General features: G+C 45.3%; 1 protein-coding gene across 1 annotated transcript in view; it reads left to right on the top strand.

The window, feature by feature from the left end:
• The window catches only part of IARS1 (isoleucyl-tRNA synthetase 1), a 237,217-nt gene that overhangs the window by 48,945 nt on the left and 165,174 nt on the right, over nucleotides 1-23,098 (top strand). The window contains exons 5-8 of the mRNA XM_073562980.1: nucleotides 16,311-16,393; nucleotides 18,021-18,138; nucleotides 18,212-18,359; nucleotides 18,457-18,544. Of these exons, the coding sequence (XP_073419081.1) occupies nucleotides 16,311-16,393; nucleotides 18,021-18,138; nucleotides 18,212-18,359; nucleotides 18,457-18,544 (437 nt within the window). The remainder of the gene's footprint in view (nucleotides 1-16,310; nucleotides 16,394-18,020; nucleotides 18,139-18,211; nucleotides 18,360-18,456; nucleotides 18,545-23,098) is intronic.

The raw sequence follows: 23,098 nt of genomic DNA, 5'->3' as shown, positions 1-23,098 counted from the left end.
TGTTATTGAACTATTAATATACTCACAGGGAAGAAAAAAAAAAAAATCTTTTTTAAAAAATTTAAAAAAAAATTTCCTTTAAAAATGAAAAATGTATTTTGTGTGCCACTGAATATCTGTTTTTTGAGCATTCTCATAAACCACTATATACCTCCATAGCTGTATCTTATCTTATGGATGAACACAAAAATAAACTATCAATGACAAATCTCAATCATGGCGGACAAAACCACTGCACCGAGAACGCACAATGTGTATGTGCACTTATACGAAAAACAAGTCACTATGCAATTCAAATGCTACGGGAAAGTAAAACAACTAAATACAAAAAGATGTCTTTGCCTCAAATATGTGGAAGTTCATCAAAGCTACAATTAGAGACTCCAGGAAAAAGTACCAACCAGAAAAGCCACATGTATACATGTGTGACATGGTTCTCCTATCAACTTAAAGGGAAATGAGGGAAAATATAAACTCCTTGATAAAAAAACAGCCATGTCTATTCTATCATTAAAGCCCAGCGGACCGGTCGCCTGTGTGCTCATAATCCACCTGGATTCTCGTTGTAATAAGATTTTATTTAGATGCCCTCCCTGCGGCGGTAAAACCACCTTCTCAATTCCTGCAAAGGAGAGAACATTCGGGTCATTTCCATGTGCATCTCTTACATGGTTAATGAAACGTGGGACTCCTTTTCCCGTACTAATGGACTTAAAATGCTCACGAAAGTGAATGTATAGCGGATGTATGGTTTTACCTATGTAGAAAAACCGACATGTGCAAAAAATCACATAGACTACATGGTCTGTCTTACATGTGATCAAATCTGTGACTGTGTGTGTGACCGCGCCCATGTGTAGTGTACGATCAGTACGATGAAATTTACAATAAGGACAATGGCCGCACCTGTAATTCCCTTGTGGTGTTCCTTTACTCAGCCAAGTGTCACGCTGAGTGAGGATCCGATTCTTAACCAGAATATCTCTAATTCTTGTACTCCGCTTACATGAGATGAGGGGCCCTCTAGATACTATGTCGCTTAAATCTCTATCTTGTTCCAAAATGTGCCAATTTTTTCTAATTGCTGCTCGTATCTGCCGATCCATGGGACTATAACGAAAACAGAAGGTAAATCTCTTTTCATTTTCGACTCTCTTATTCTTTAGAGGCACAACTCCTCTAACTTCATTACTGTGCTGAGATTTTACTTTTTCAAGTGTGGTATCTAATAGAACCTTAGAATATCCCATTTGTCTGAACCTATTATATAACTCTCTAGATTGTGTTTCAAAACCCTCCAAGGTATTATTCAAACGGTGAACTCTCAAAAATTGACCATATGGTAATGAATTAATGGTATGTGATGGATGGAAACTGTCATAACGCAATATGGAATTAGTAGCCAAAGGTTTCCTGTAAACTGACGTGCAAATTTCATTATCCTTAACTTCCAACAAGACATCAAGAAATTCCAGCCGTGTCCCTCCAAAATTGTGTGTGAACAGCATGTTCATCTGGTTCACCTCATTCAGGTGACTGACAAACTTGTCAAAAGAATCTCTGGTGCCATCCCAGACAATGAACACGTCGTCCACATACCTGAGATAAAGTCTGATATGTTGAAAGAATTGTTTGGCATTGTAGACATAATTTTCTTCCAGGGACCCAAAAAGAGATTGGCGAACGTACATGCTGCCGGGGTACCCATCGCGGTGCCCACATTCTGACGGTACCACGTAGAATCGAAAGTGAATGCATTGTGAGTAAGTATGAAATTCATAGCTTCACAAACAAAATCCACAAAGCCCTGCTCTTTGCCTGTGGAGTTCAATATTTGTCTAATAGTATCCACACCCAACTTCTGGGGAATTCGTGTATATAGGCTCTCCACATCTGTGGATGCCAGCATGAAGCCGGGTTGCCAAGCAAAATCCCGTATCACATGCAAAAAGGCATTGGTGTCCTTTATGTACGACGGGATCTCTCCCAACAAAGGGCGCAGCACCCAATCAATATACTGGGACAGGGATTCCGTGACGGATCCTATCCCAGATACGATTGGGCGTCCTGGGGGACAAGAAGCAGACTTGTGGATTTTGGGTATGTGGTACCAGTGGGGGCGCGTGGGAAACTCTGGCAGCAATTTCTCTGCCTTCTTCTCAGAAATAACGTTCATCATGACATATTTCCTGAGTAACGACCTTAATTCCCTGATGTACCTGGGAGTAGGATCAGTCTTCAATCTAGTATATGTTACTGCATCAGATAGCTGCCGGTGTGCCTCAGAAAAATACATGTCCCTGGGCAACAAAACCGTGTTGCCTCCTATATTTGAAGGTCTCACTATGGTATCAGACCATTCTCTGATCTCCATCATGGCCTTCCTTTCTGGGTCTGTCAGATTAGAAGGCACTACAGGATATACTAGTAATTCAATGTCCTTTATAACAGATTTGATCACATGTAAGACAGACCATGTAGTCTATGTGATTTTTTGCACATGTCGGTTTTTCTACATAGGTAAAACCATACGTCCGCTATACATTCACTTTCGTGCGCATTTTAAGTCCATTAGTACGGGAAAAGGAGTCCCACGTTTCATTAACCATGTAAGAGATGCACATGGAAATGACCCGAATGTTCTCTCCTTTGCAGGAATTGAGAAGGTGGTTTTACCGCCGCAGGGAGGGCATCTAAATAAAATCTTATTACAACGAGAATCCAGGTGGATTATGAACACACAGGCGACCGGTCCGCTGGGCTTTAATGATAGAATAGACATGGCTGTTTTTTTATCAAGGAGTTTATATTTTCCCTCCTTTCCCTTTAAGTTGATAGGAGAACCATGTCACACATGTATACATGTGGCTTTTCTGGTTGGTACTTTTTCCTGGAGTCTCTAATTATAGCTTTGATGAACTTCCACATATTTGAGGCAAAGACATCTTTTTGCATTTAGTTGTTTTACTTTCCTGTAGCATTTGAATTGCATAGTGACTTGTTTTTCATATAAGTGCACATACACATTGTGCGTTCTCGGTGCAGTGGTTTTGTCCGCCATGATTGAGATTTGTCATTGATAGTTTATTTTTGTGTTCATCCATAAGATAAGATACAGCTATGGAGGTATATAGTGGTTTATGAGAATGCTCAATAAACAGATATTCAGTAGCACACAAAATACATTTTTCATTTTTAAAGGAATTTTAAAAAAAAAAATTTGTAAAAAAAATTTTTTAAAAAAGATTTTTTTTTTTTTTTTTTTCTTCCCTGTGAGTATATTAATAGTTCAGTAACAGTGAGACAGTTTGGTCTCTGGATACACATGACTGTAGATGTCTTCCATAAAGGAAAAAAATAGTAGTTTTCAACATATGAAAATAACAGTAGTCTTCGATATATGAATATGCATTGTAATTTATTATCTCTCGATGTAACCATTTTTCTGCTTGTGCAGTAAGTTGTATTTATGCTTTTTGTATGTTGTAATGCATCTCAGCATGTTCTTAATTCACTAATGTCACTTAGACAGCAGCTGTGGAGGGAGGAGGTACGGAGTGATGTGATTTCCATTTGAACCCGGCACTTCCCCCCACTGTGTGACCCGTTGAAGCGCTTGAGCAGCGCGAAACGGCCGTTGTCAGCCTTTCTTGCACTCCTTATGTCACTCCCCCGACTTGACATGTTCATGAAATGTCAATAAATCAGTGAAACTTCAATCTCGATGAGTGCGACCTCTTCTCTTTGCATGGATTCCCAGGATTGACTGTTTCCAGGTCTGGCACCCGAGATTCCCAGCTGCTGGGCTTCTGCATGCCGCACATCATTTGAAGTCACACGGTAACAGCGGTGCCGTCCGCTTTTTATCTTGAGTTTTGTGATTTAATATTGGACTAGTTCCAGGACTGTGCACGCTTGTTTTGCCTTACAGTGATGTTTTAACGGCTTGAACATTATATATAACCATGTCAGTTAACATGGAGTCAGAAGTAACCACACTGGGTAGAAACCTGCAAGCAGGTCGGGAGGATGTGGACAATTATTTTAAGGAGTGCGAAACTTGTGATGAGGTGCAAACTTTAAGCACAAAATCATTAGAGTTTAAACTCATGAATTTGGCTGAGAGAGAGATAAAATTGTTTTGGACTAATAATTCATTAAAGTCATACAGCGATTGTGGACGCGTACCACGAGGACTAGGAGTATGGAAAGATATTTCTAATTTTAGTGATAACACTTCGTTCCGTACAGAATGGGAGAAGATTCTACTGAAATGCTCACAGGATTTGTTGCAACTAGTTTTGGCCACGAATTTACATAATTATGAGACAGTAAAACATGATCTTGTTAAAGCACAAGAGGAATTAAAATCCAGACTGACAGAAAATCAGTGGACATTGTTTAATAAAAAGATGGACAGTAAACTTCTACCGATACAGGCGGAAATTAAATCAAGAAAACGTGATAAATTTCTACGGGACAAAAATGATTTCGCCAGTGGTCAGATTTTTAATTGGAATAAACATTGATCCAATATTAATACTAACTTTGGGCAATTTGGTAAAGGGAAAAATAAACGTTTCTATCACAAACAGAAACAGGCACCAGTAAAAAAAGATTATCTCACTACAGATTCGGATTCCAGCGTGGGGGAGGGTCACAATACTACCTCACCCGACCAGCAATCAGCATGTGCAGTAGCCCGAGCTGGATCTAATGTCCCTTTAGGCGGAGAGTCAGAAGAGGAAGAGTTTTCGGTCGGTACCACAAGAGGAAAGAGGTCTCGTGGAGACAGAAGTAACAACGGACTCTCAACCACTTTCAGTGATTAATTTGACAGGACATGTTTTGAATGACTCCCATTTTGCATTATTATCTAAAGGTCTTAATTTTTGCATACCACAGCCTTTTGATATGACTGAATTTAGAATTGATTTATTTAAGTCTATCAGGAAGATCCATTTGCATAAACATTTTAAAGTAAAACCCCCCATTGATAGTAAATTATCTGGGGAAGCACGATGTAGGGTGGGCCCTTTAGGTTTCATGGCTGGTACAGGAGCATTAGCTGATTTACATGAAGATGCCAATTTACTACTCAGTATCACAGGCTCAGATAGGGTAACTATTAATGAATCACAGTCGATCAATAGACCGTTTACAGGGGGGGTTGCTTCACAATACATGCCTCCCATATCCCCGGGTAACCTTATTGAGGTGTTTGAAATGCAAGTTATAAAGGACATTGAATCATTGGTATATCCTGTAGTGCCTTCTAATCTGACAGACCCAGAAAGGAAGGCCATGGTGGAGATCAGAGAATGGTCTGATACCATAGTGAGACCTAAAAATATAGGAGGCAACACGGTTTTGTTGCCCAGGGACATGTATTTTTCTGAGGCACACCGGCAGCTATCTGATGCAGTAACATATACTAGATTGAAGACTGATCCCACTCCCAGGTACATCAGGGAATTAAGGTCGTTACTCAGGAAATATGTCATGATGAACGTTATTTCTGAGAAGAAGGCAGAGAAATTGCTGCCAGAGTTTCCCACGCGCCCCACTGGTACCACGTACCCAAAATCCACAAGTCTGCTTCTTGTCCCCCAGGACGCCCAATCGTATCTGGGATAGTATCCGTCACGGAATCCCTGTCCCAGTATATTGATTGGGTGCTGCGCCCTTTGTTGGGAGAGATCCCGTCGTACATAAAGGACACCAATGCCTTTTTGCATGTGATACGGGATTTTGCTTGGCAACCCGGCTTCATGCTGGCATCCACAGATGTGGAGAGCCTATATACACGAATTCCCCAGAAGTTGGGTGTGGATACTATTAGACAAATATTGAACTCCACAGGCAAAGAGCAGGGCTTTGTGGATTTTGTTTGTGAAGCTATGAATTTCATACTTACTCACAATGCATTCACTTTCGATTCTACGTGGTACCGTCAAAATGTGGGTACCGCGATGGGTACCCCGGCAGCATGTACGTTCGCCAATCTCTTTTTGGGTGCCCTGGAAGAAAAATATGTCTACAATGCCAAACAATTCTTTCAACATATCAGACTTTATCTCAGGTATGTGGACGACGTGTTCATTGTCTGGGATGGCACCAGAGATTCTTTTGACAAGTTTGTCAGTCACCTGAATGAGGTGAACCAGATGAACATGCTGTTCACACACAATTTTGGAGGGACACGGCTGGAATTTCTTGATGTCTTGTTGGAAGTTAAGGATAATGAAATTTGCACGTCAGTTTACAGGAAACCTTTGGCTACTAATTCCATATTGCGTTATGACAGTTTCCATCCATCACATACCATTAATTCATTACCATATGGTCAATTTTTGAGAGTTCACCGTCTAAATAATACCTTGGAGGGTTTTGAAACACAATCTAGAGAGTTATATAATAGGTTCAGACAAATGGGATATTCTAAGGTTCTATTAGATACCACACTTGAAAAAGTAAAATCTCAGCACAGTAATGAAGTTAGAGGAGTTGTGCCTCTAAAGAATAAGAGAGTCGAAAATGAAAAGAGATTTACCTTCTGTTTTCGTTATAGTCCCATGGATCGGCAGATACGAGCAGCAATTAGAAAAAATTGGCACATTTTGGAACAAGATAGAGATTTAAGTGATATAGTATCTAGAGGGCCCCTCATCTCATGTAAGCGGAGTACAAGAATTAGAGATATTCTGGTTAAGAATCGGATCGTCACTCAGCGTGACACTTGGCTGAGTAAAGGAACACCACAAGGGAATTACAGGTGTGGCCATTGTCCTTATAGTAAATTTCATCGTACTGATCGTACACTACACATGGGCGCGGTCACACACACAGTCACAGATTTGATCACATGTAAGACAGACCATGTAGTCTATGTGATTTTTTGCACATGTCGGTTTTTCTACATAGGTAAAACCATACGTCCGCTATACATTCACTTTCGTGAGCATTTTAAGTCCATTAGTACGGGAAAAGGAGTCCCACGTTTCATTAACCATGTAAGAGATGCACATGGAAATGACCCGAATGTTCTCTCCTTTGCAGGAATTGAGAAGGTGGTTTTACCGCCGCAGGGAGGGCATCTAAATAAAATCTTATTACAACGAGAATCCAGGTGGATTATGAACACACAGGCGACCGGTCCGCTGGGCTTTAATGATAGAATAGACATGGCTGTTTTTTTATCAAGGAGTTTATATTTTCCCTCATTTCCCTTTAAGTTGATAGGAGAACCATGTCACACATGTATTCATGTGGCTTTTCTGGTTGGTACTTTTTCCTGGAGTCTCTAATTGTAGCTTTGATGAACTTCCACATATTTGAGGCAAAGACATCTTTTTGTATTTAGTTGTTTTACTTTCCTGTAGCATTTGAATTGCATAGTGACTTGTTTTTCGTATAAGTGCACATACACATTGTGCGTTCTCGGTGCAGTGGTTTTTGTCCGCTATGATTGAGATTTGTCATTGATAGTTTATTTTTGTGTTCATCCATAAGATAAGATACAGCTACGGAGGTATATAGTGGTTTATGAGAATGCTCAAAAAACAGATATTCAGTGGCACACAAAATACATTTTTCATTTTTAAAGGAATTTTTTTCAAAAAAATTTTTTAAAAAAAGATTTTTTTTTTTTTTTTTTCTTCCCTGTGAGTATATTAATAGTTCAGTAACAGTGAGACAGTTTGGTCTCTGGATACACATGACTGTAGATGTCTTCCATAAAGGAAAAAAATAGTAGTTTTCGACATATGAAAATAACAGTAGTCTTCGATATATGAATATGCATTGTAATTTATTATCTCTCGATGTAACCATTTTTCTGCTTGTGCAGCAAGTTGTATTTATGCTTTTTGTATGTTGTAATGCATCTCAGCATGTTTTTAATTCACTAATGTCACTTAGACAGCAGCTGTGGAGGGAGGAGGTACGGAGTGATGTGATTTCCATATGAACCCGGCACTTCCCCCCACTGTTTGACCCGTTGAAGCGCTTGAGCAGCGCGAAACGGCCATTGTCAGCCTTTCTTGCACTCCTTATGTCACTCCCCCGACTTGACATGTTCATGATATGTCAATAAACCAGTGAAACTTCAATCTCGATGAGTGCGACCTCTTCACTTTGCATGGACACTCATGAATATGCGCATATTCATGAGTGTAATGAGTGGTACCATGTGACCGCTGAAGACAGGAAGGGAGACAGTGGAGAAGCAAGGCTGCAGAGACCGCGGCAGGATGGGTGAGTATAGCGATATTCACCTGTCCCCCGGTCCATCGCTGCTCACCGCTGTCTCTGCTGCATCCCGTGTCAGTGACGTTTAGGCAGCAGGGGGCACGGTGATGTGGTTAGTGCGCGCCGCCCCTCTGCTGGCTGAACAGTCACTGACACAGGACGCGCAGACAGCGGCGATGGAGGTGAGTATGTCATTTTTTTTTTTTTTTTTGCAGCATATGGGGGCATATTCTATGGGGTAGCATATGGGGGCATAGTCTATGGGGCAGCATATAGGGACATATTCTATGGAGCAGCATATGGGGGCATATTCTATGGAGCAGCATATGGAGGCATAGTCTATGGGGCAGCATATAGGGACATATTCTATGGAGCAGCATATGGGGGGGCATAAACTATGGAGAAGCATACAGTCATGGCCAAAAGTATTGACACCCCTGCAATTCTGTCAGATAATACTCAGTTTCTTCCTGAAAATGATTGCAAACACAAATTCTTTGGTATTATTATCTTCATATAATTTGTCTTAAATGAAAAGACACAAAAAGAATTGTCCTAAAGCCAAATTGGATATAATTCCACACCAAACATAAAAAGAGGGGGGACAAAAGTATTGGCACTGTTCGAAAAATCATTTGATGCTTCTCTAATTTGTGTAATTAACAGCACCTGTAACTTACCTGTGGCACCTAACAGGTGTTGGCAATAACTAAATCACACTTGCAGCCAGATGACATGGATTAACCCCTTCATGACCAAGCCTATTTTGACCTTAATGACCAGGCCATTTTTTGCAATTCTGACCAGTGTCCCTTTATGAGGTAATAACTCAGGAACGCTTCAACGGATCCTAGCGATTCTGAGATTTTTTCGTGACATATTGGGCTTCATGTTAGTGGTAAATTTAGGTTGATAATTTTTGCGTTTATTTGTCAAAAAATCAGAAATTTGGTGAAAATTTAGAAAATTTTGCAATTTTCAAATTTTGAATTTTTATTCTGTTAAACCAGAGAGTTATGTGACACAAAATAGTTACTAAATAACATTTCCCACATGTCTACTTTACATCAGCACAATTTTGGAAACAAAATATTTTTTTGTTAGGAAGTTATAAGGGTTAAAAGTTGACCAGCGATTTCTCATTTTTACAATAAAATTTACAAAACCATTTTTTTTAGGGACCACCTCACATTTGAAGTCACTTTGAGGGGTTTATATGGCAGGAAATACCCAAAAGTTACACCATTCTAAAAACTGCACCCCTCAAGCTACTCAAAACTACATTCAAGAAGATTATTAACCCTTCAGGTGTTTCACAGGAACTAAAGCAATGTGGAAAGAAAAAATGGACATTTTAATTTTTCCAACAAAAATTTTCTTTTAGCATCAATTTTTTTATTTTCACATGGGAAACAGGATAAAATGGATCCTAAAATTTGTTGGGCAATTTCTCCTGAGTACATCGATACCTCATATGTGGTCATAAACCACTGTTTGGGCGCACGGCACGGCTCAGAAGGGAAGGAGCGCCATTTGACTTTTTGAATGGAAAATATGCTGGAATATTTAGCGGTTGCCATGTCGTGTTTGGAGAGCCCCTGTGTGCATAAACATTGGAGCTCCTCCACAAGTGAACCCATTTTGGAAACTAGACCCCCCCAGGAACTTATCTAGATGCATAGTGATCACTTTGAACCCCCAGGTACTTCACAAATTGATCTGTAAAAAAAAAAAATACTTTTTTTTCACAAAAATTTTCTTTTAGCCTCAGTTTTTTCATTTTCACATGGGCAACAGGATAAAATGGATCCTAAAATTTGTTGGGCAATTTCTCCTGAGTGCACCGATACCTCATATGTGGTCATAAACCACTGTTTGGGTGCACGGCATGGCCCGGAAGGGAAGGAGCACCATTTGACTTTTTGAATGGAAAATTAGCTCTAATCGTTATCGGACACCATGTCGCATTTGGAGAGCCCCTGTGCACCTAAACATTGGAGCTCCCCCACAAGTGACCCCATTTTGGAAACTAGACCCCCTAAGGAACTTATCTAGATGTGTAGAGAGCACTTTGAACCCCCAAGTGCTTCACAAAAGTTTATAACACAGAGCAGTGAAAATAAAAAATAATTTTTTTTCCTCAAAAATGATTTTTAGCACACTATTTTTAATTTTCACAAGGCTAACAGGAGAAATTGGACCACAAATCTTGTTGTCCAGTTTGTCCTGAGTACGCTGGTACCCCATATGTGGGGGGGAACCACTGTTTGGGCACACGGCAGGGCTCAGAAGGGAAGGAGCGCCATTTGACTTTTTGAAATGCAAATTACTTCCAATCGTTAGCGGACACCATGTTGTGTTTGGAGAGCCCCTGTGTGCCTAAACATTGGAGCTCCCCCACAAATGACCCCATTTTGGAAACTAGACCCCCTAAGGAACTTATCTAGATGTGTAGTGAGCACCTTGAACCCTCAAGTGCTTCACAAAAGTTTATGACGCAGAGCCGTGAAAATAAAAAAAATTTTTTTTCCCTCAAAAAATTATTTTTTAGTGCGCAATTTTTTATTTTCACAAGGGTACCAGGATAAATTAGACCCCAAAATGTGTTGTCCAGTTTGTCCTGAGTACGCTGGTACCCCACATGTGGGGGGGAACCACTGTTTGGGCACACGTCGGGGCTCGGAAGGGAAGTAGTGACATTTTGAAATGCTGACTTTGATGGAATGGTCTGCGGGTGTCATGTTACATTTGCAGAGCCCCTGATGTACCTAAACTGTGGAACCCCCCCACAAGTGACCCCATTTTGGAAACTAGACCCCCTAAGGAACTTATCTAGATGTGTGGTGAGCACCTTGAACCCCCAAGCGCTTCACAGAAGTTTATAACGCAGAGCCGTGAAAATAGAAAATATTTTTTTTTCCACAAAAAAAAAATTATTTTTAGCCAGCAATTTTTTTTTTCACAGGGGTAGCAGGATAAATTGGCCCCAAAAGTTGTTGTACAGTTTGTCCTGAGTACGCTGATACCCCATATGTGGGGGATGACCACTGTTTGGGTACACGTCGGGGCTCGGAAGGGAAGTAGTGACATTATGAAATGCTGACTTTGATGGAATGGTCTGCGGGCATCATGTTACATTTGCAGAACCCCTGATGTACCTAAACTGTGGAACCCCCCCACAAGTGACCCCATTTTGGAAACTAGACCCCCTAAGGAACTTATCTAGATGTGTGGTGAGCACCTTGAACCCCCAAGTGCTTCACAGGAGTTTATAACTCAGAGACGTGAAAATAAAAAATATTTTTTTTTCCTCAAAAAAAATGATTTTTAGCCAGTAATTTTTTTTTTCACAAGGGTAGCAGGATAAATTGGACCCCAAAAGTTTTTGTACAGTTTGTCCTGAGTACGCTGGTGCCCCATATATGGGGGGGAACTATTGTTTGGGCACACGTAAGGGCTCGGAATGGAAGTAGTGGCGTTTTGAAATGCAGACTTTGATGGAATGGTCTGCGGTCGTCATTACGTTTGCAGAGCCCCTGATGTGCCTAAACAATAGAAACCCCCCACAAGTGACCCCATTTTGGAAACTAGACCTCCCAAGTAACTTATCTAGATGCCTGGTGAGCACTTTGGACCCCCAAGTGCTTCACAGAAGTTTATAACGCAGAGACGTGAAAATTAAAAAAAAATTTTCCACAAAAATATTTTTTTAGCCCCAATTTTTTATTTTCCCAAGGGTACCAGGAGAAATTAGACCCCCAAAGTTGTTGTGCAATTTTTCCTGAGTACGCTGATACCCCATATGTTGGGGTAAACCACTGTTTGGGCACACGTCAGGGCTTGGAAGGGAGGAAGCTCCGTTTAACTTTTTGAACGCAAAATTGGCTGGAATCAATGGTTGCACCATGTCGCGTTTGGTGACCCCCTGATGTGCCTAAACAGTGGAAACCCCTCAATTCTAACTCCAGCCCTAACCCCAACACACCCCTAACCACAGCCCTAACCCCAACACATCCCTAACCCGAATTCCAACCCTAACCATAACCCTAACCCCAACAGACCCCGAACCCTAATCCCAACCCTAACCATAACCCTAACCACAAGCCTAACCCTAATTCCAACCCTAACCCTAATTCCAACCCTAACCCTAATTCCAACCCTAACCCTCTTTCCAACCCTAACCCTCTTTCCAACCCTAACCCTCTTTCCAACCCTAACCCTCTTTCCAACCCTAACCCTCTTTCCAACCCTAACCCTCTTTCCAACCCTAACCCTCTTTCCAACCCTAACCCTAACCCTCTTTCCAACCCTAACCCTAACCCTCTTTTCAACCCTAACCCTCTTTTCAACCCTAACCCTCTTTTCAACCCTAACCCTCTTTTCAACCCTAACCCTCTTTTCAACCCTAACACTCTTTTCAACCCTAACACTCTTTTTAACCCTAACACTCTTTTTAACCCTAACACTCTTTTTAACCCTAACACTCTTTTTAACCCTAACCCTCTTTTCAACCCTAACCCTAACCCTCTTTTCAACCCTAACCCTAACCCTGATGGAAAAATAAAAATAAAAATATTTTCTTTATTTTATTAGTTCTGCTTACCTATGGGGGTGATAATCGGGGGGTTTATTTACTTTTTCTTTAATTTTGATCACTGTGAGAGTGATCAAAATGAAAGAATGGAATCTGCAGCCGGCAGATTCGGGCGGGCGCACTGCGCATGCGCCCGCCATTTTCAAAGATGGCGGCGCCCATCATCCGGACCCGAGGGACACCGGGAGGGACGGGGGGATTCAGGAGGTACCGGGGGGGGGTGAGGGGGGGATCGGAGGCTGGCGGGGAGCAGAGGGAATGGGAGGGGGGCAGATGATGAAAGCGGCGGCAGATCGCCGCTGTCATTCAGTTGCGGGGGGGCGATCGCCGGTGGGGGGGGGTGGAATCGGTGTCTCCAGCCATGTCCGATGCTACAGCAGCGTCGGACATGGCTGGATTGTAATATTTCATCAATTTTCATTGATGAAATATTACTATCGCTCTGATTGGCTGTTTCACTTTTAACAGCCAATCAGAGCGATCGTAGCCACGTGGGGGCGAAGTCACACCCCCTGTGGTGAATTACAAAGCCCCCTGTATCTGCGGGTCGGGTGACCTTTCAGTGACCCCGGTCACCCGACCCGCAGGGGGGCTTTGAAGTCATGACGCTACATAGGCGTCACTGGTCAGATTTGAACCAGGTTTCATGACGCCTATGTGGCGTCATTGGTCGTGAAGGGGTTAAAGTTGACTCAACCTCTGTCCTGTGTCCTTGTGTGTACCACATTGAGCATGGAGAAAAGAAAGAAGACCAAAGAACTGTGAGGACTTGAGAAACCAAATTGTGAGGAAGCATGAGCAATCTCAAGGCTACAAGTTCATCTCCAAAGACCTGAATGTTCCTGTGTCTACCGTGCACAGTGTCATCAAGAAGTGTAAAGCCCATGGCACTGTGGCTAACCTCCCTAGATGTGGACGGAAAAGAAAAATTGACAAGAGATTTCAACGCAAGATTGTGCGGATGTTGGATAAAGAACCTCGACTAACATCCAAACAAGTTCAAGCTGCCCTGCAGTCCGAGGGTACAACAGTGTCAACCCGTACTATCCGTCGTCGTCGTCTGAATGAAAAGGAACTGTATGGTAGGAGACCCAGGAAGACCCCACTTCTTACCCCGAGACACAAAAAAGCCAGGGTGGAGTTTGCCAAAACTTACCTGAAAAAGCCTAAAACGTTTTGGAAGAATGTTCTCTGGTCAGATGAGACAAAAGTAGAGCTTTTTGGGCAAAAGCATCAACATAGAGTTTACAGGAGAAAAAAAGAGGCATTCAAAGAAAAGAACACGGTCCCTACAGTCAAACATGGCGGAGGTTCCCTGATGTTTTGGGGTTGCTTTGCTGCCTCTGGCACTGGACTGCTTGACCGTATGCATGGCATTATGAAGTCTGAAGACTACCAACAAATTTTGCAGCATAATGTAGGGCCCAGTGTGAGAAAGCTGGGTCTCCCTCAGAGGTCATGGGTCTTCCAGCAGGACAATGACCCAAAACACACTTCAAAAAGCACTAGAAAATGGTTTGAGAGAAAGCCCTGGAGACTTCTAAGGTGGCCAGCAATTAGTCCAGACCTGAATCCCATAGAACACCTGTGGAGAGATCTAAAAATGGCAGTTTGGAGAAGGCACCCTTCTAATATCAGGGACCTGGAGCAGTTTGCCAAAGAAGAATGGTCTAAAATTCCAGCAGAGCATTGTAAGAAACTCATTGATGGTTACCGGAAGCGGTTGGTCGCAGTAATTTTAGCTAAAGATTGTGCAACCAAGTATTTGGCTGAGGGTGCCAATACTTTTGTCTGGCCCATTTTTGGAGTTTTGTGTGAAATGATCAATGTTTTGCTTTTTGCTTCATTCTCTTTTGTGTTTTTTCATTTAAGACAAATTAAATGAAGATAATAAAACCAAAGAATTTGTGTTTGCAATCATTTTCAGGAAGAAACTGAGTATTATCTGACAGAATTGCAGGGGTGTCAATACTTTTGGCCACAACTGTATAGGTATCTATGGAGCAGCATATGGGGGCATATTCTATGGGGCAGCATATGGGGGCATATTCTATGGAGCAGCATATGGGGGCATAAACTATGGAGCAGCATATGGGGGCATATTCTATGGAGCAGCATATAGGGATATTAACTGTGGAGCAGCATATGGGGGGCATAGTCTATGGAGCAGCATATGGGCGCATAGTCTATGGATTCCACCCTCGGCTTATACACAAGTTAATACGTTTTCCCAGTTTTTTGTGGCAAAATTAGGGGGGTCGGCTTATACACGGGTCGGCTTATACACAAGTATATACGGTAGATTAAAAAAGAGCCTAGACATGTTTGGTGTCTAAGAACTCGTAATGACCTGGAGAATCATAATGGCAGGGCAGTTTTAGCATTTAGTGAACCTAGCAAAAAAGCCAAACAAAAAACGTGTGAGATTGCACTTTTTTTTGCAATTTCACCGCACTTGGAATTTTTTCCCGTTTTCGGGTACATGACATGCTAAAACCAATGATGTCATTCAAAAGTACAACTCGTCCCGCAAAAAATAAGCCGTCACATGGCCATATTGACGGAAAAATAAAAAAGTTACGGCTCTGGGAAGAAGGGGAGCGAAAAACGAAAGCGCAAAACTGAAAACAACTCCTGGAGTTAAGGGGTTAATGATACACATAACCCTTTTCCTGTCACTGGTAAACGGAGAAGGTTGCATCTGGAAATGGATACGGCATTGATTTAGGAATCCACAGTAGTGATAACAATCCCCGCTGAACTTTGCGGGCAGCGGCATGTGTGCATTTTATTCCAGGCCTGAGTTGTGCAATTCCGGAAGTTGCCTCTGCAGCTCAATTTCCTTTTGCTGACCCAACATCTGTGTAGGCAACTTAGAAGTTCTTTCTTGGAATGTGGTATCAAAATTCTGAAGTTCAGCAACTTCTTGCCTCAGTTGGGCTGCGCTCCATTTTGTGGGCGTGATTATTCTGTTACCAGACTGACCTGGTTGGAGTAGTGATATTGCAACCACTAGGGGCAGCACAGGAGCTGCTAGTTTCGACTCCTGATGGGGTGAGGGGCTTGCTCTGAGCTACTAAGGAGGGTGGGGGGCATGCTCTGATCCGCTGGGGGTGTGGTCCACGCTCTGACCTGGAAGGGACAGTAGTGGGTCACTGGGACAAACCCGACTGGATGGACATGTTGGTGTAGATGAAGGTTTGCTCCTATGTAACCTCCGCACTGTGACCTGATGGGAGGTATGGAGGTGAGGGGCTTTCTCTGAGCTGCTGGAGTGGATGGGGGGGCTTGCGTGCGCTTGCTTGCTTGCGGATATAGCGACATGGGACCGACCTGACTAGAGGGGCAGGTTGGTGTAGATTAAGGTTTGCACCTGTATAGACTCGGCACTCCCCCATACTCGCGTGTTCTGCCCCCAAGGATCGGCACTCTCTATCACACATTTTGTGGCCTTGTCTTCCTCCAGGTGAGTGTGACGAGGCTGGGCCGATGGATCGACTTTAAGAACGACTACAAGACCCTGTATCCCTGGTTCATGGAGACTGTGTGGTAGGTCCGTGGTGGTCTTCAGGCCTCCTCATTTGTGGGGCTCCATTACAAAATGATGTGTGGGCATGTCTCGCACAGCGTGGACCCGTGTAATGCCACATCTTCTGTTGGCTCTGTCTGCCCGGCACTAGTTGTAGATGCTCGGTAATCTCTGCAGCGGCAGGACTTGTATTCATTTTTCTAAAGACTATTCCCATTCAGTCTCTGATTTCTGATGAATGTGGCCGGTGAGATGTTCATCTGCTCAGTCTTAGTGGGGTGCGGACTAGTGCAGAAATAACGGCATTTGTGCCTCGGCCGCCATCTGATTGCAGTCGGACAGTCCCAGATTAATCAAGTGCACCTGAGACCTAAAATACCCAAGAGGTGAGGAGCAGTAATGGCCCCGCGGGAACCATTTTGTGAAGTGGCTCAGTGACCACCCACCTGCTCACTCTGACCTCATGGTTTGTTTCTGACTCACTTTTTTACATGTGATCTGACGCTCCATGGTGCGGCCCCTTGGGTCTCTGCTGTGGTTCCACGGTGCGGCCCCTCGGGTCTCTGCTGTGGCTCCACGGTGTGGCCCCTCGGGTCTCCGCTGTGGCGCCACGGTGTGGCCCCTCGTGTCTCCGCTGTGGCTCCACGGTACGGCCCCTCGGGTCTCCGCTGTGGCTCCACAGTGCGGCCCCTCGGGTCTCCGCTGTGGCTCCACGGTGCGGCCCCTCGGGTCTCTGCTGTGGCTCCACGGTGCGGCCCCTCGGGTCTCTGCTGTGGCTCCACGGTGCGGCCCCTCGGGTCTCTGCTGTGGCTCCACGGTGCGGCCCCTCGGGTCTCTGCTATGGCTCCACGGTGCGGCCCCTCGGGTCTCTGCTGTGGCTCCACGGTGCGGCCCCCCGGGTCTCTGCTGTGGCTCCACGGTGCGGCACCTCGGGTCTCTGCTGTGGCTCCACTGTGCGGCCCCTCGAGTCTCTGCTGTGGCTCTACGCTGAGTCTTTTCCCCAGGTGTCTGCTGTGGCTCCACATCAGGATTGGCCCGTTCTCTGGACCACATCTCTATGAAGAATGATGATTTTTTTTTGCAGATTTCCTCTTTCTGCACTTGTTTCCCTGTTATTTGGTGAAGTCTCCCGTGTCCTGAGTGCAGAATCTGCAGTGGTTTGGTCAGAATTAAGGGCTAATTCGCTCATATCACGACCCTATTATCTTACATGTTACAGACCCGAGCCTTGCCCTGACATAGACTGAGGCTGAAACATCAGTAACGCACTATGGCCGCTCCATGTATGTACTTCAATCCTACGCCGAGCCCAGACTTGTGAGCATGTCTTCTTGTCCCGCCCCGCCTGTTGCCCGCGGGGCCGCCTTACCCGTGTGCCACGTATGGTGTTGCAGACAGGACAAAAGTTGGGACTGGAACTGTTTCCCATTTTTCTGGGGTCCTGTTCTTCCCACACATCACACCCGCCTTCTTCAGTCATTTCCCTAGCAGATGCATCAGGCATGTTGGTGTTATATCTTGGCTCCGTAACTTTGGCCGTTCTGATTCCACGTCTGACGTGTAGATAACAGCACCAGGCAAAGCTCAGCAGGAGCTCAGATGCTTTGTGGCGCACTGCTGAGGCGCGGATGACTTCTCTCCGCACAGGTGGGTGTTCAAGCAGCTGTACGATAAAGGTCTGGTGTACCGAGGAGTGAAGGTGATGCCCTTCTCCACTGCCTGCAACACGCCATTATCCAACTTCGAGTCCCACCAGAATTACAAGGTATTTTACGTGTTCTTGTGAGGTGATTGATCATGGCTGCTGCTGGATGACACCGCTTCTGTTCTGTTCTCAGGATGTACAAGATCCCTCTGTTATCGTCACCTTCCCCTTACTGGAAGACTTGTGCGTGTCGCTCGTGGCCTGGACCACCACCCCATGGACCCTGCCCAGCAATATGGCTCTGTGTGTTAACCCAGAGCTGATGTATGTGAAGCTGAGAGGTGAGTGGATCCTGCCGCCTGTGGGACCCGGCTCCTGACACCTGAGGGGGCCCGCCCATCGGACACAGCCCAGTGATGAGGTTTTCTGTCTTCACAGATAAGTCCAGTGGCAACGTGTATATACTGATGGAGGCCCGGGTGTCCGCCCTCTACAAGACAGAAGCGGAATACGACATTCTGGACAGGTAAAGTCCTGGCCTCTTACTCTTCCTGTAGTTCGTCCTTTATTCCTCCTGTCACGGTCATGTATGTCACATCTATGGTCTGGTCACATGGCCTTCACCTCTGATCCTGGGGTCAAAGCTTTCCAGTATCATTAAGTACTGAAACTCCAGATGGCCGAGAAGCCGGACAGCAATTGATGCCGAATTGTAAACCACCAAATCCCGACAATTCTTACCCGGAGATCTGAGCACCAGGAGACTAGCGAGATCGGCCATTATGTCTTGCCATAAATAACCACTCAATCACCCCCTGTGATGTATCTGTATGATGCACTTGTTCGGTGAGACCCCCTGTGATGTATCTGTATGATGCACTTGTCCCGAGAGACCCCCTGTGATGTATCTGTATGATGCACTTGTTCGGTGAGACCCCCTGTGATGTGTCTGTATGATGCACTTGTTCGGTGAGACCCCCTGTGATGTATCTGTATGATGCACTTGTTCGGTGAGACCCCCTGTGATGTGTCTGTATGATGCACTTGTCCGGTGAGACCCCCTGTGATGTGTCTGTATGGTGCACTTGTTCGGTGAGACCCCCTGTGATGTATCTGTATGATGCACTTGTTCGGTGAGACCCCCTGTGATGTATCTGTATGATGCACTTGTTCGGTGAGACCCCCTGTGATGTGTCTGTATGATGCACTTGTTCGGTGAGACCCCTTGTGATGTGTCTGTATGATGCACTTGTTCGGTGAGACCCCCTGTGATGTATCTGTATGATGCACTTGTTCGGTGAGACCCCCTGTGATGTGTCTGTATGATGCACTTGTTCGGTGAGACCCCCTGTGATGTATCTGTATGATGCACTTGTTCGGTGAGACCCCCTGTGATGTGTCTGTATGATGCACTTGTCCCGAGAGACCCCCTGTGATGTATCTGTATGATGCACTTGTTCGGTGAGACCCCCTGTGATGTATCTGTATGATGCACTTGTTCGGTGAGACCCCCTGTGATGTATCTGTATGATGCACTTGTTCGGTGAGACCCCCTGTGATGTGTCTGTATGATGCACTTGTCCCGAGAGACCCCCTGTGATGTATCTGTATGATGCACTTGTTCGGTGAGACCCCTTGTGATGTATCTGTATGATGCACTTGTTCGGTGAGACCCCCTGTGATGTGTCTGTATGATGCACTTGTCCCGAGAGACCCCCTGTGATGTATCTGTATGATGCACTTGTTCGGTGAGACCCCCTGTGATGTATCTGTATGATGCACTTGTTCGGTGAGACCCCCTGTGATGTGTCTGTATGATGCACTTGTTCGGTGAGACCCCCTGTGATGTATCTGTATGATGCACTTGTTCGGTGAGACCCCCTGTGATGTGTCTGTATGATGCACTTGTTCGGTGAGACCCCCTGTGATGTATCTGTATGATGCACTTGTTCGGGGAGACCCCCTGTGATGTGTCTGTATGATGCACTTGTCCCGAGAGACCCCCTGTGATGTATCTGTATGATGCACTTGTTCGGTGAGACCCCCTGTGATGTGTCTGTATGATGCACTTGTCCGGTGAGACCCCCTGTGATGTATCTGTATGATGCACTTGTCCCGAGAGACCCCCTGTGATGTATCTGTATGATGCACTTGTTCGGTGAGACCCCTTGTGATGTGTCTGTACGATGCACTTGTTCGGTGAGACCCCCTGTGATGTATCTGTATGATGCACTTGTTCGGTGAGACCCCCTGTGATGTGTCTGTATGATGCACTTGTTCGGTGAGACCCCCTGTGATGTGTCTGTATGATGCACTTGTTCGGTGAGACCCCTTGTGATGTGTCTGTATGATGCACTTGTTCGGTGAGACCCCCTGTGATGTATCTGTATGATGCACTTGTTCGGTGAGACCCCCTGTGATGTGTCTGTATGATGCACTTGTTCGGTGAGACCCCCTGTGATGTATCTGTATGATGCACTTGTTCGGTGAGACCCCCTGTGATGTGTCTGTATGATGCACTTGTTCGGTGAGACCCCCTGTGATGTATCTGTATGATGCACTTGTTCGGTGAGACCCCCTGTGATGTGTCTGTATGATGCACTTGTCCCGAGAGACCCCCTGTGATGTATCTGTATGATGCACTTGTTCGGTGAGACCCCCTGTGATGTATCTGTATGATGCACTTGTTCGGTGAGACCCCCTGTGATGTGTCTGTATGATGCACTTGTTCGGTGAGACCCCTTGTGATGTATCTGTATGATGCACTTGTTCGGTGAGACCCCCTGTGATGTATCTGTATGATGCACTTGTTCGGTGAGACCCCCTGTGATGTGTCTGTATGATGCACTTGTCCGGTGAGACCCCCTGTGATGTGTCTGTATGATGCACTTGTCCGGTGAGACCCCCTGTGATGTGTCTGTATGATGCACTTGTTCGGTGAGACCCCCTGTGATGTGTCTGTATGATGCACTTGTCCCGAGAGACCCCCTGTGATGTATCTGTATGATGCACTTGTTCGGTGAGACCCCTTGTGATGTGTCTGTATGATGCACTTGTTCGGTGAGACCCCCTGTGATGTGTCTGTATGATGCACTTGTTCGGTGAGACCCCCTGTGATGTGTCTGTATGATGCACTTGTTCGGTGAGACCCCCTGTGATGTATCTGTATGATGCACTTGTTCGGTGAGACCCCCTGTGATGTGTCTGTATGATGCACTTGTCCCGAGAGACCCCCTGTGATGTATCTGTATGATGCACTTGTTCGGTGAGACCCCCTGTGATGTGTCTGTATGATGCACTTGTCCGGTGAGACCCCCTGTGATGTGTCTGTATGATGCACTTGTCCGGTGAGACCCCCTGTGATGTGTCTGTATGATGCACTTGTCCGGTGAGACCCCCTGTGATGTGTCTGTATGATGCACTTGTCCGGTGAGACCCCCTGTGATGTGTCTGTATGATGCACTTGTCCGGTGAGACCCCCTGTGATGTATCTGTATGATGCACTTGTTCGGTGAGACCCCCTGTGATGTGTCTGTATGATGCACTTGTCCGGTGAGACCCCCTGTGATGTATCTGTATGATGCACTTGTTCGGTGAGACCCCCTGTGATGTATCTGTATGATGCACTTGTCCCGAGAGACCCCCTGTGATGTATCTGTATGATGCACTTGTTCGGTGAGACCCCTTGTGATGTGTCTGTACGATGCACTTGTTCGGTGAGACCCCCTGTGATGTATCTGTATGATGCACTTGTTCGGTGAGACCCCCTGTGATGTGTCTGTATGATGCACTTGTTCGGTGAGACCCCCTGTGATGTATCTGTATGATGCACTTGTTCGGTGAGACCCCCTGTGATGTGTCTGTATGATGCACTTGTCCCGAGAGACCCCCTGTGATGTATCTGTATGATGCACTTGTTCGGTGAGACCCCCTGTGATGTGTCTGTATGATGCACTTGTCCGGTGAGACCCCCTGTGATGTGTCTGTATGATGCACTTGTCCGGTGAGACCCCCTGTGATGTGTCTGTATGATGCACTTGTCCGGTGAGACCCCCTGTGATGTGTCTGTATGATGCACTTGTTCGGTGAGACCCCCTGTGATGTGTCTGTATGATGCACTTGTTCGGTGAGACCCCCTGTGATGTATCTGTATGATGCACTTGTTCGGTGAGACCCCCTGTGATGTGTCTGTATGATGCACTTGTTCGGTGAGACCCCTTGTGATGTGTCTGTATGATGCACTTGTTCGGTGAGACCCCCTGTGATGTATCTGTATGATGCACTTGTTCGGTGAGACCCCCTGTGATGTGTCTGTATGATGCACTTGTTCGGTGAGACCCCCTGTGATGTATCTGTATGATGCACTTGTTCGGTGAGACCCCCTGTGATGTGTCTGTATGATGCACTTGTTCGGTGAGACCACCTGTGATGTATCTGTATGATGCACTTGTTCGGTGAGACCCCCTGTGATGTGTCTGTATGATGCACTTGTCCCGAGAGACCCCCTGTGATGTATCTGTATGATGCACTTGTTCGGTGAGACCCCCTGTGATGTATCTGTATGATGCACTTGTTCGGTGAGACCCCCTGTGATGTGTCTGTATGATGCACTTGTTCGGTGAGACCCCTTGTGATGTATCTGTATGATGCACTTGTTCGGTGAGACCCCCTGTGATGTATCTGTATGATGCACTTGTTCGGTGAGACCCCCTGTGATGTGTCTGTATGATGCACTTGTCCGGTGAGACCCCCTGTGATGTGTCTGTATGATGCACTTGTCCGGTGAGACCCCCTGTGATGTGTCTGTATGATGCACTTGTTCGGTGAGACCCCCTGTGATGTGTCTGTATGATGCACTTGTCCCGAGAGACCCCCTGTGATGTATCTGTATGATGCACTTGTTCGGTGAGACCCCTTGTGATGTGTCTGTATGATGCACTTGTTCGGTGAGACCCCCTGTGATGTGTCTGTATGATGCACTTGTTCGGTGAGACCCCCTGTGATGTGTCTGTATGATGCACTTGTTCGGTGAGACCCCCTGTGATGTATCTGTATGATGCACTTGTTCGGTGAGACCCCC

Source organism: Dendrobates tinctorius, unplaced genomic scaffold (genome assembly GCF_039654945.1).
Source record: "Dendrobates tinctorius isolate UK_male_01 unplaced genomic scaffold, ASM3965494v1 ptg000375l, whole genome shotgun sequence".
NCBI classification, from domain to species: domain Eukaryota; kingdom Metazoa; phylum Chordata; class Amphibia; order Anura; family Dendrobatidae; genus Dendrobates; species Dendrobates tinctorius.
This window is presented reverse-complemented; position numbering and strand designations above follow the sequence as displayed.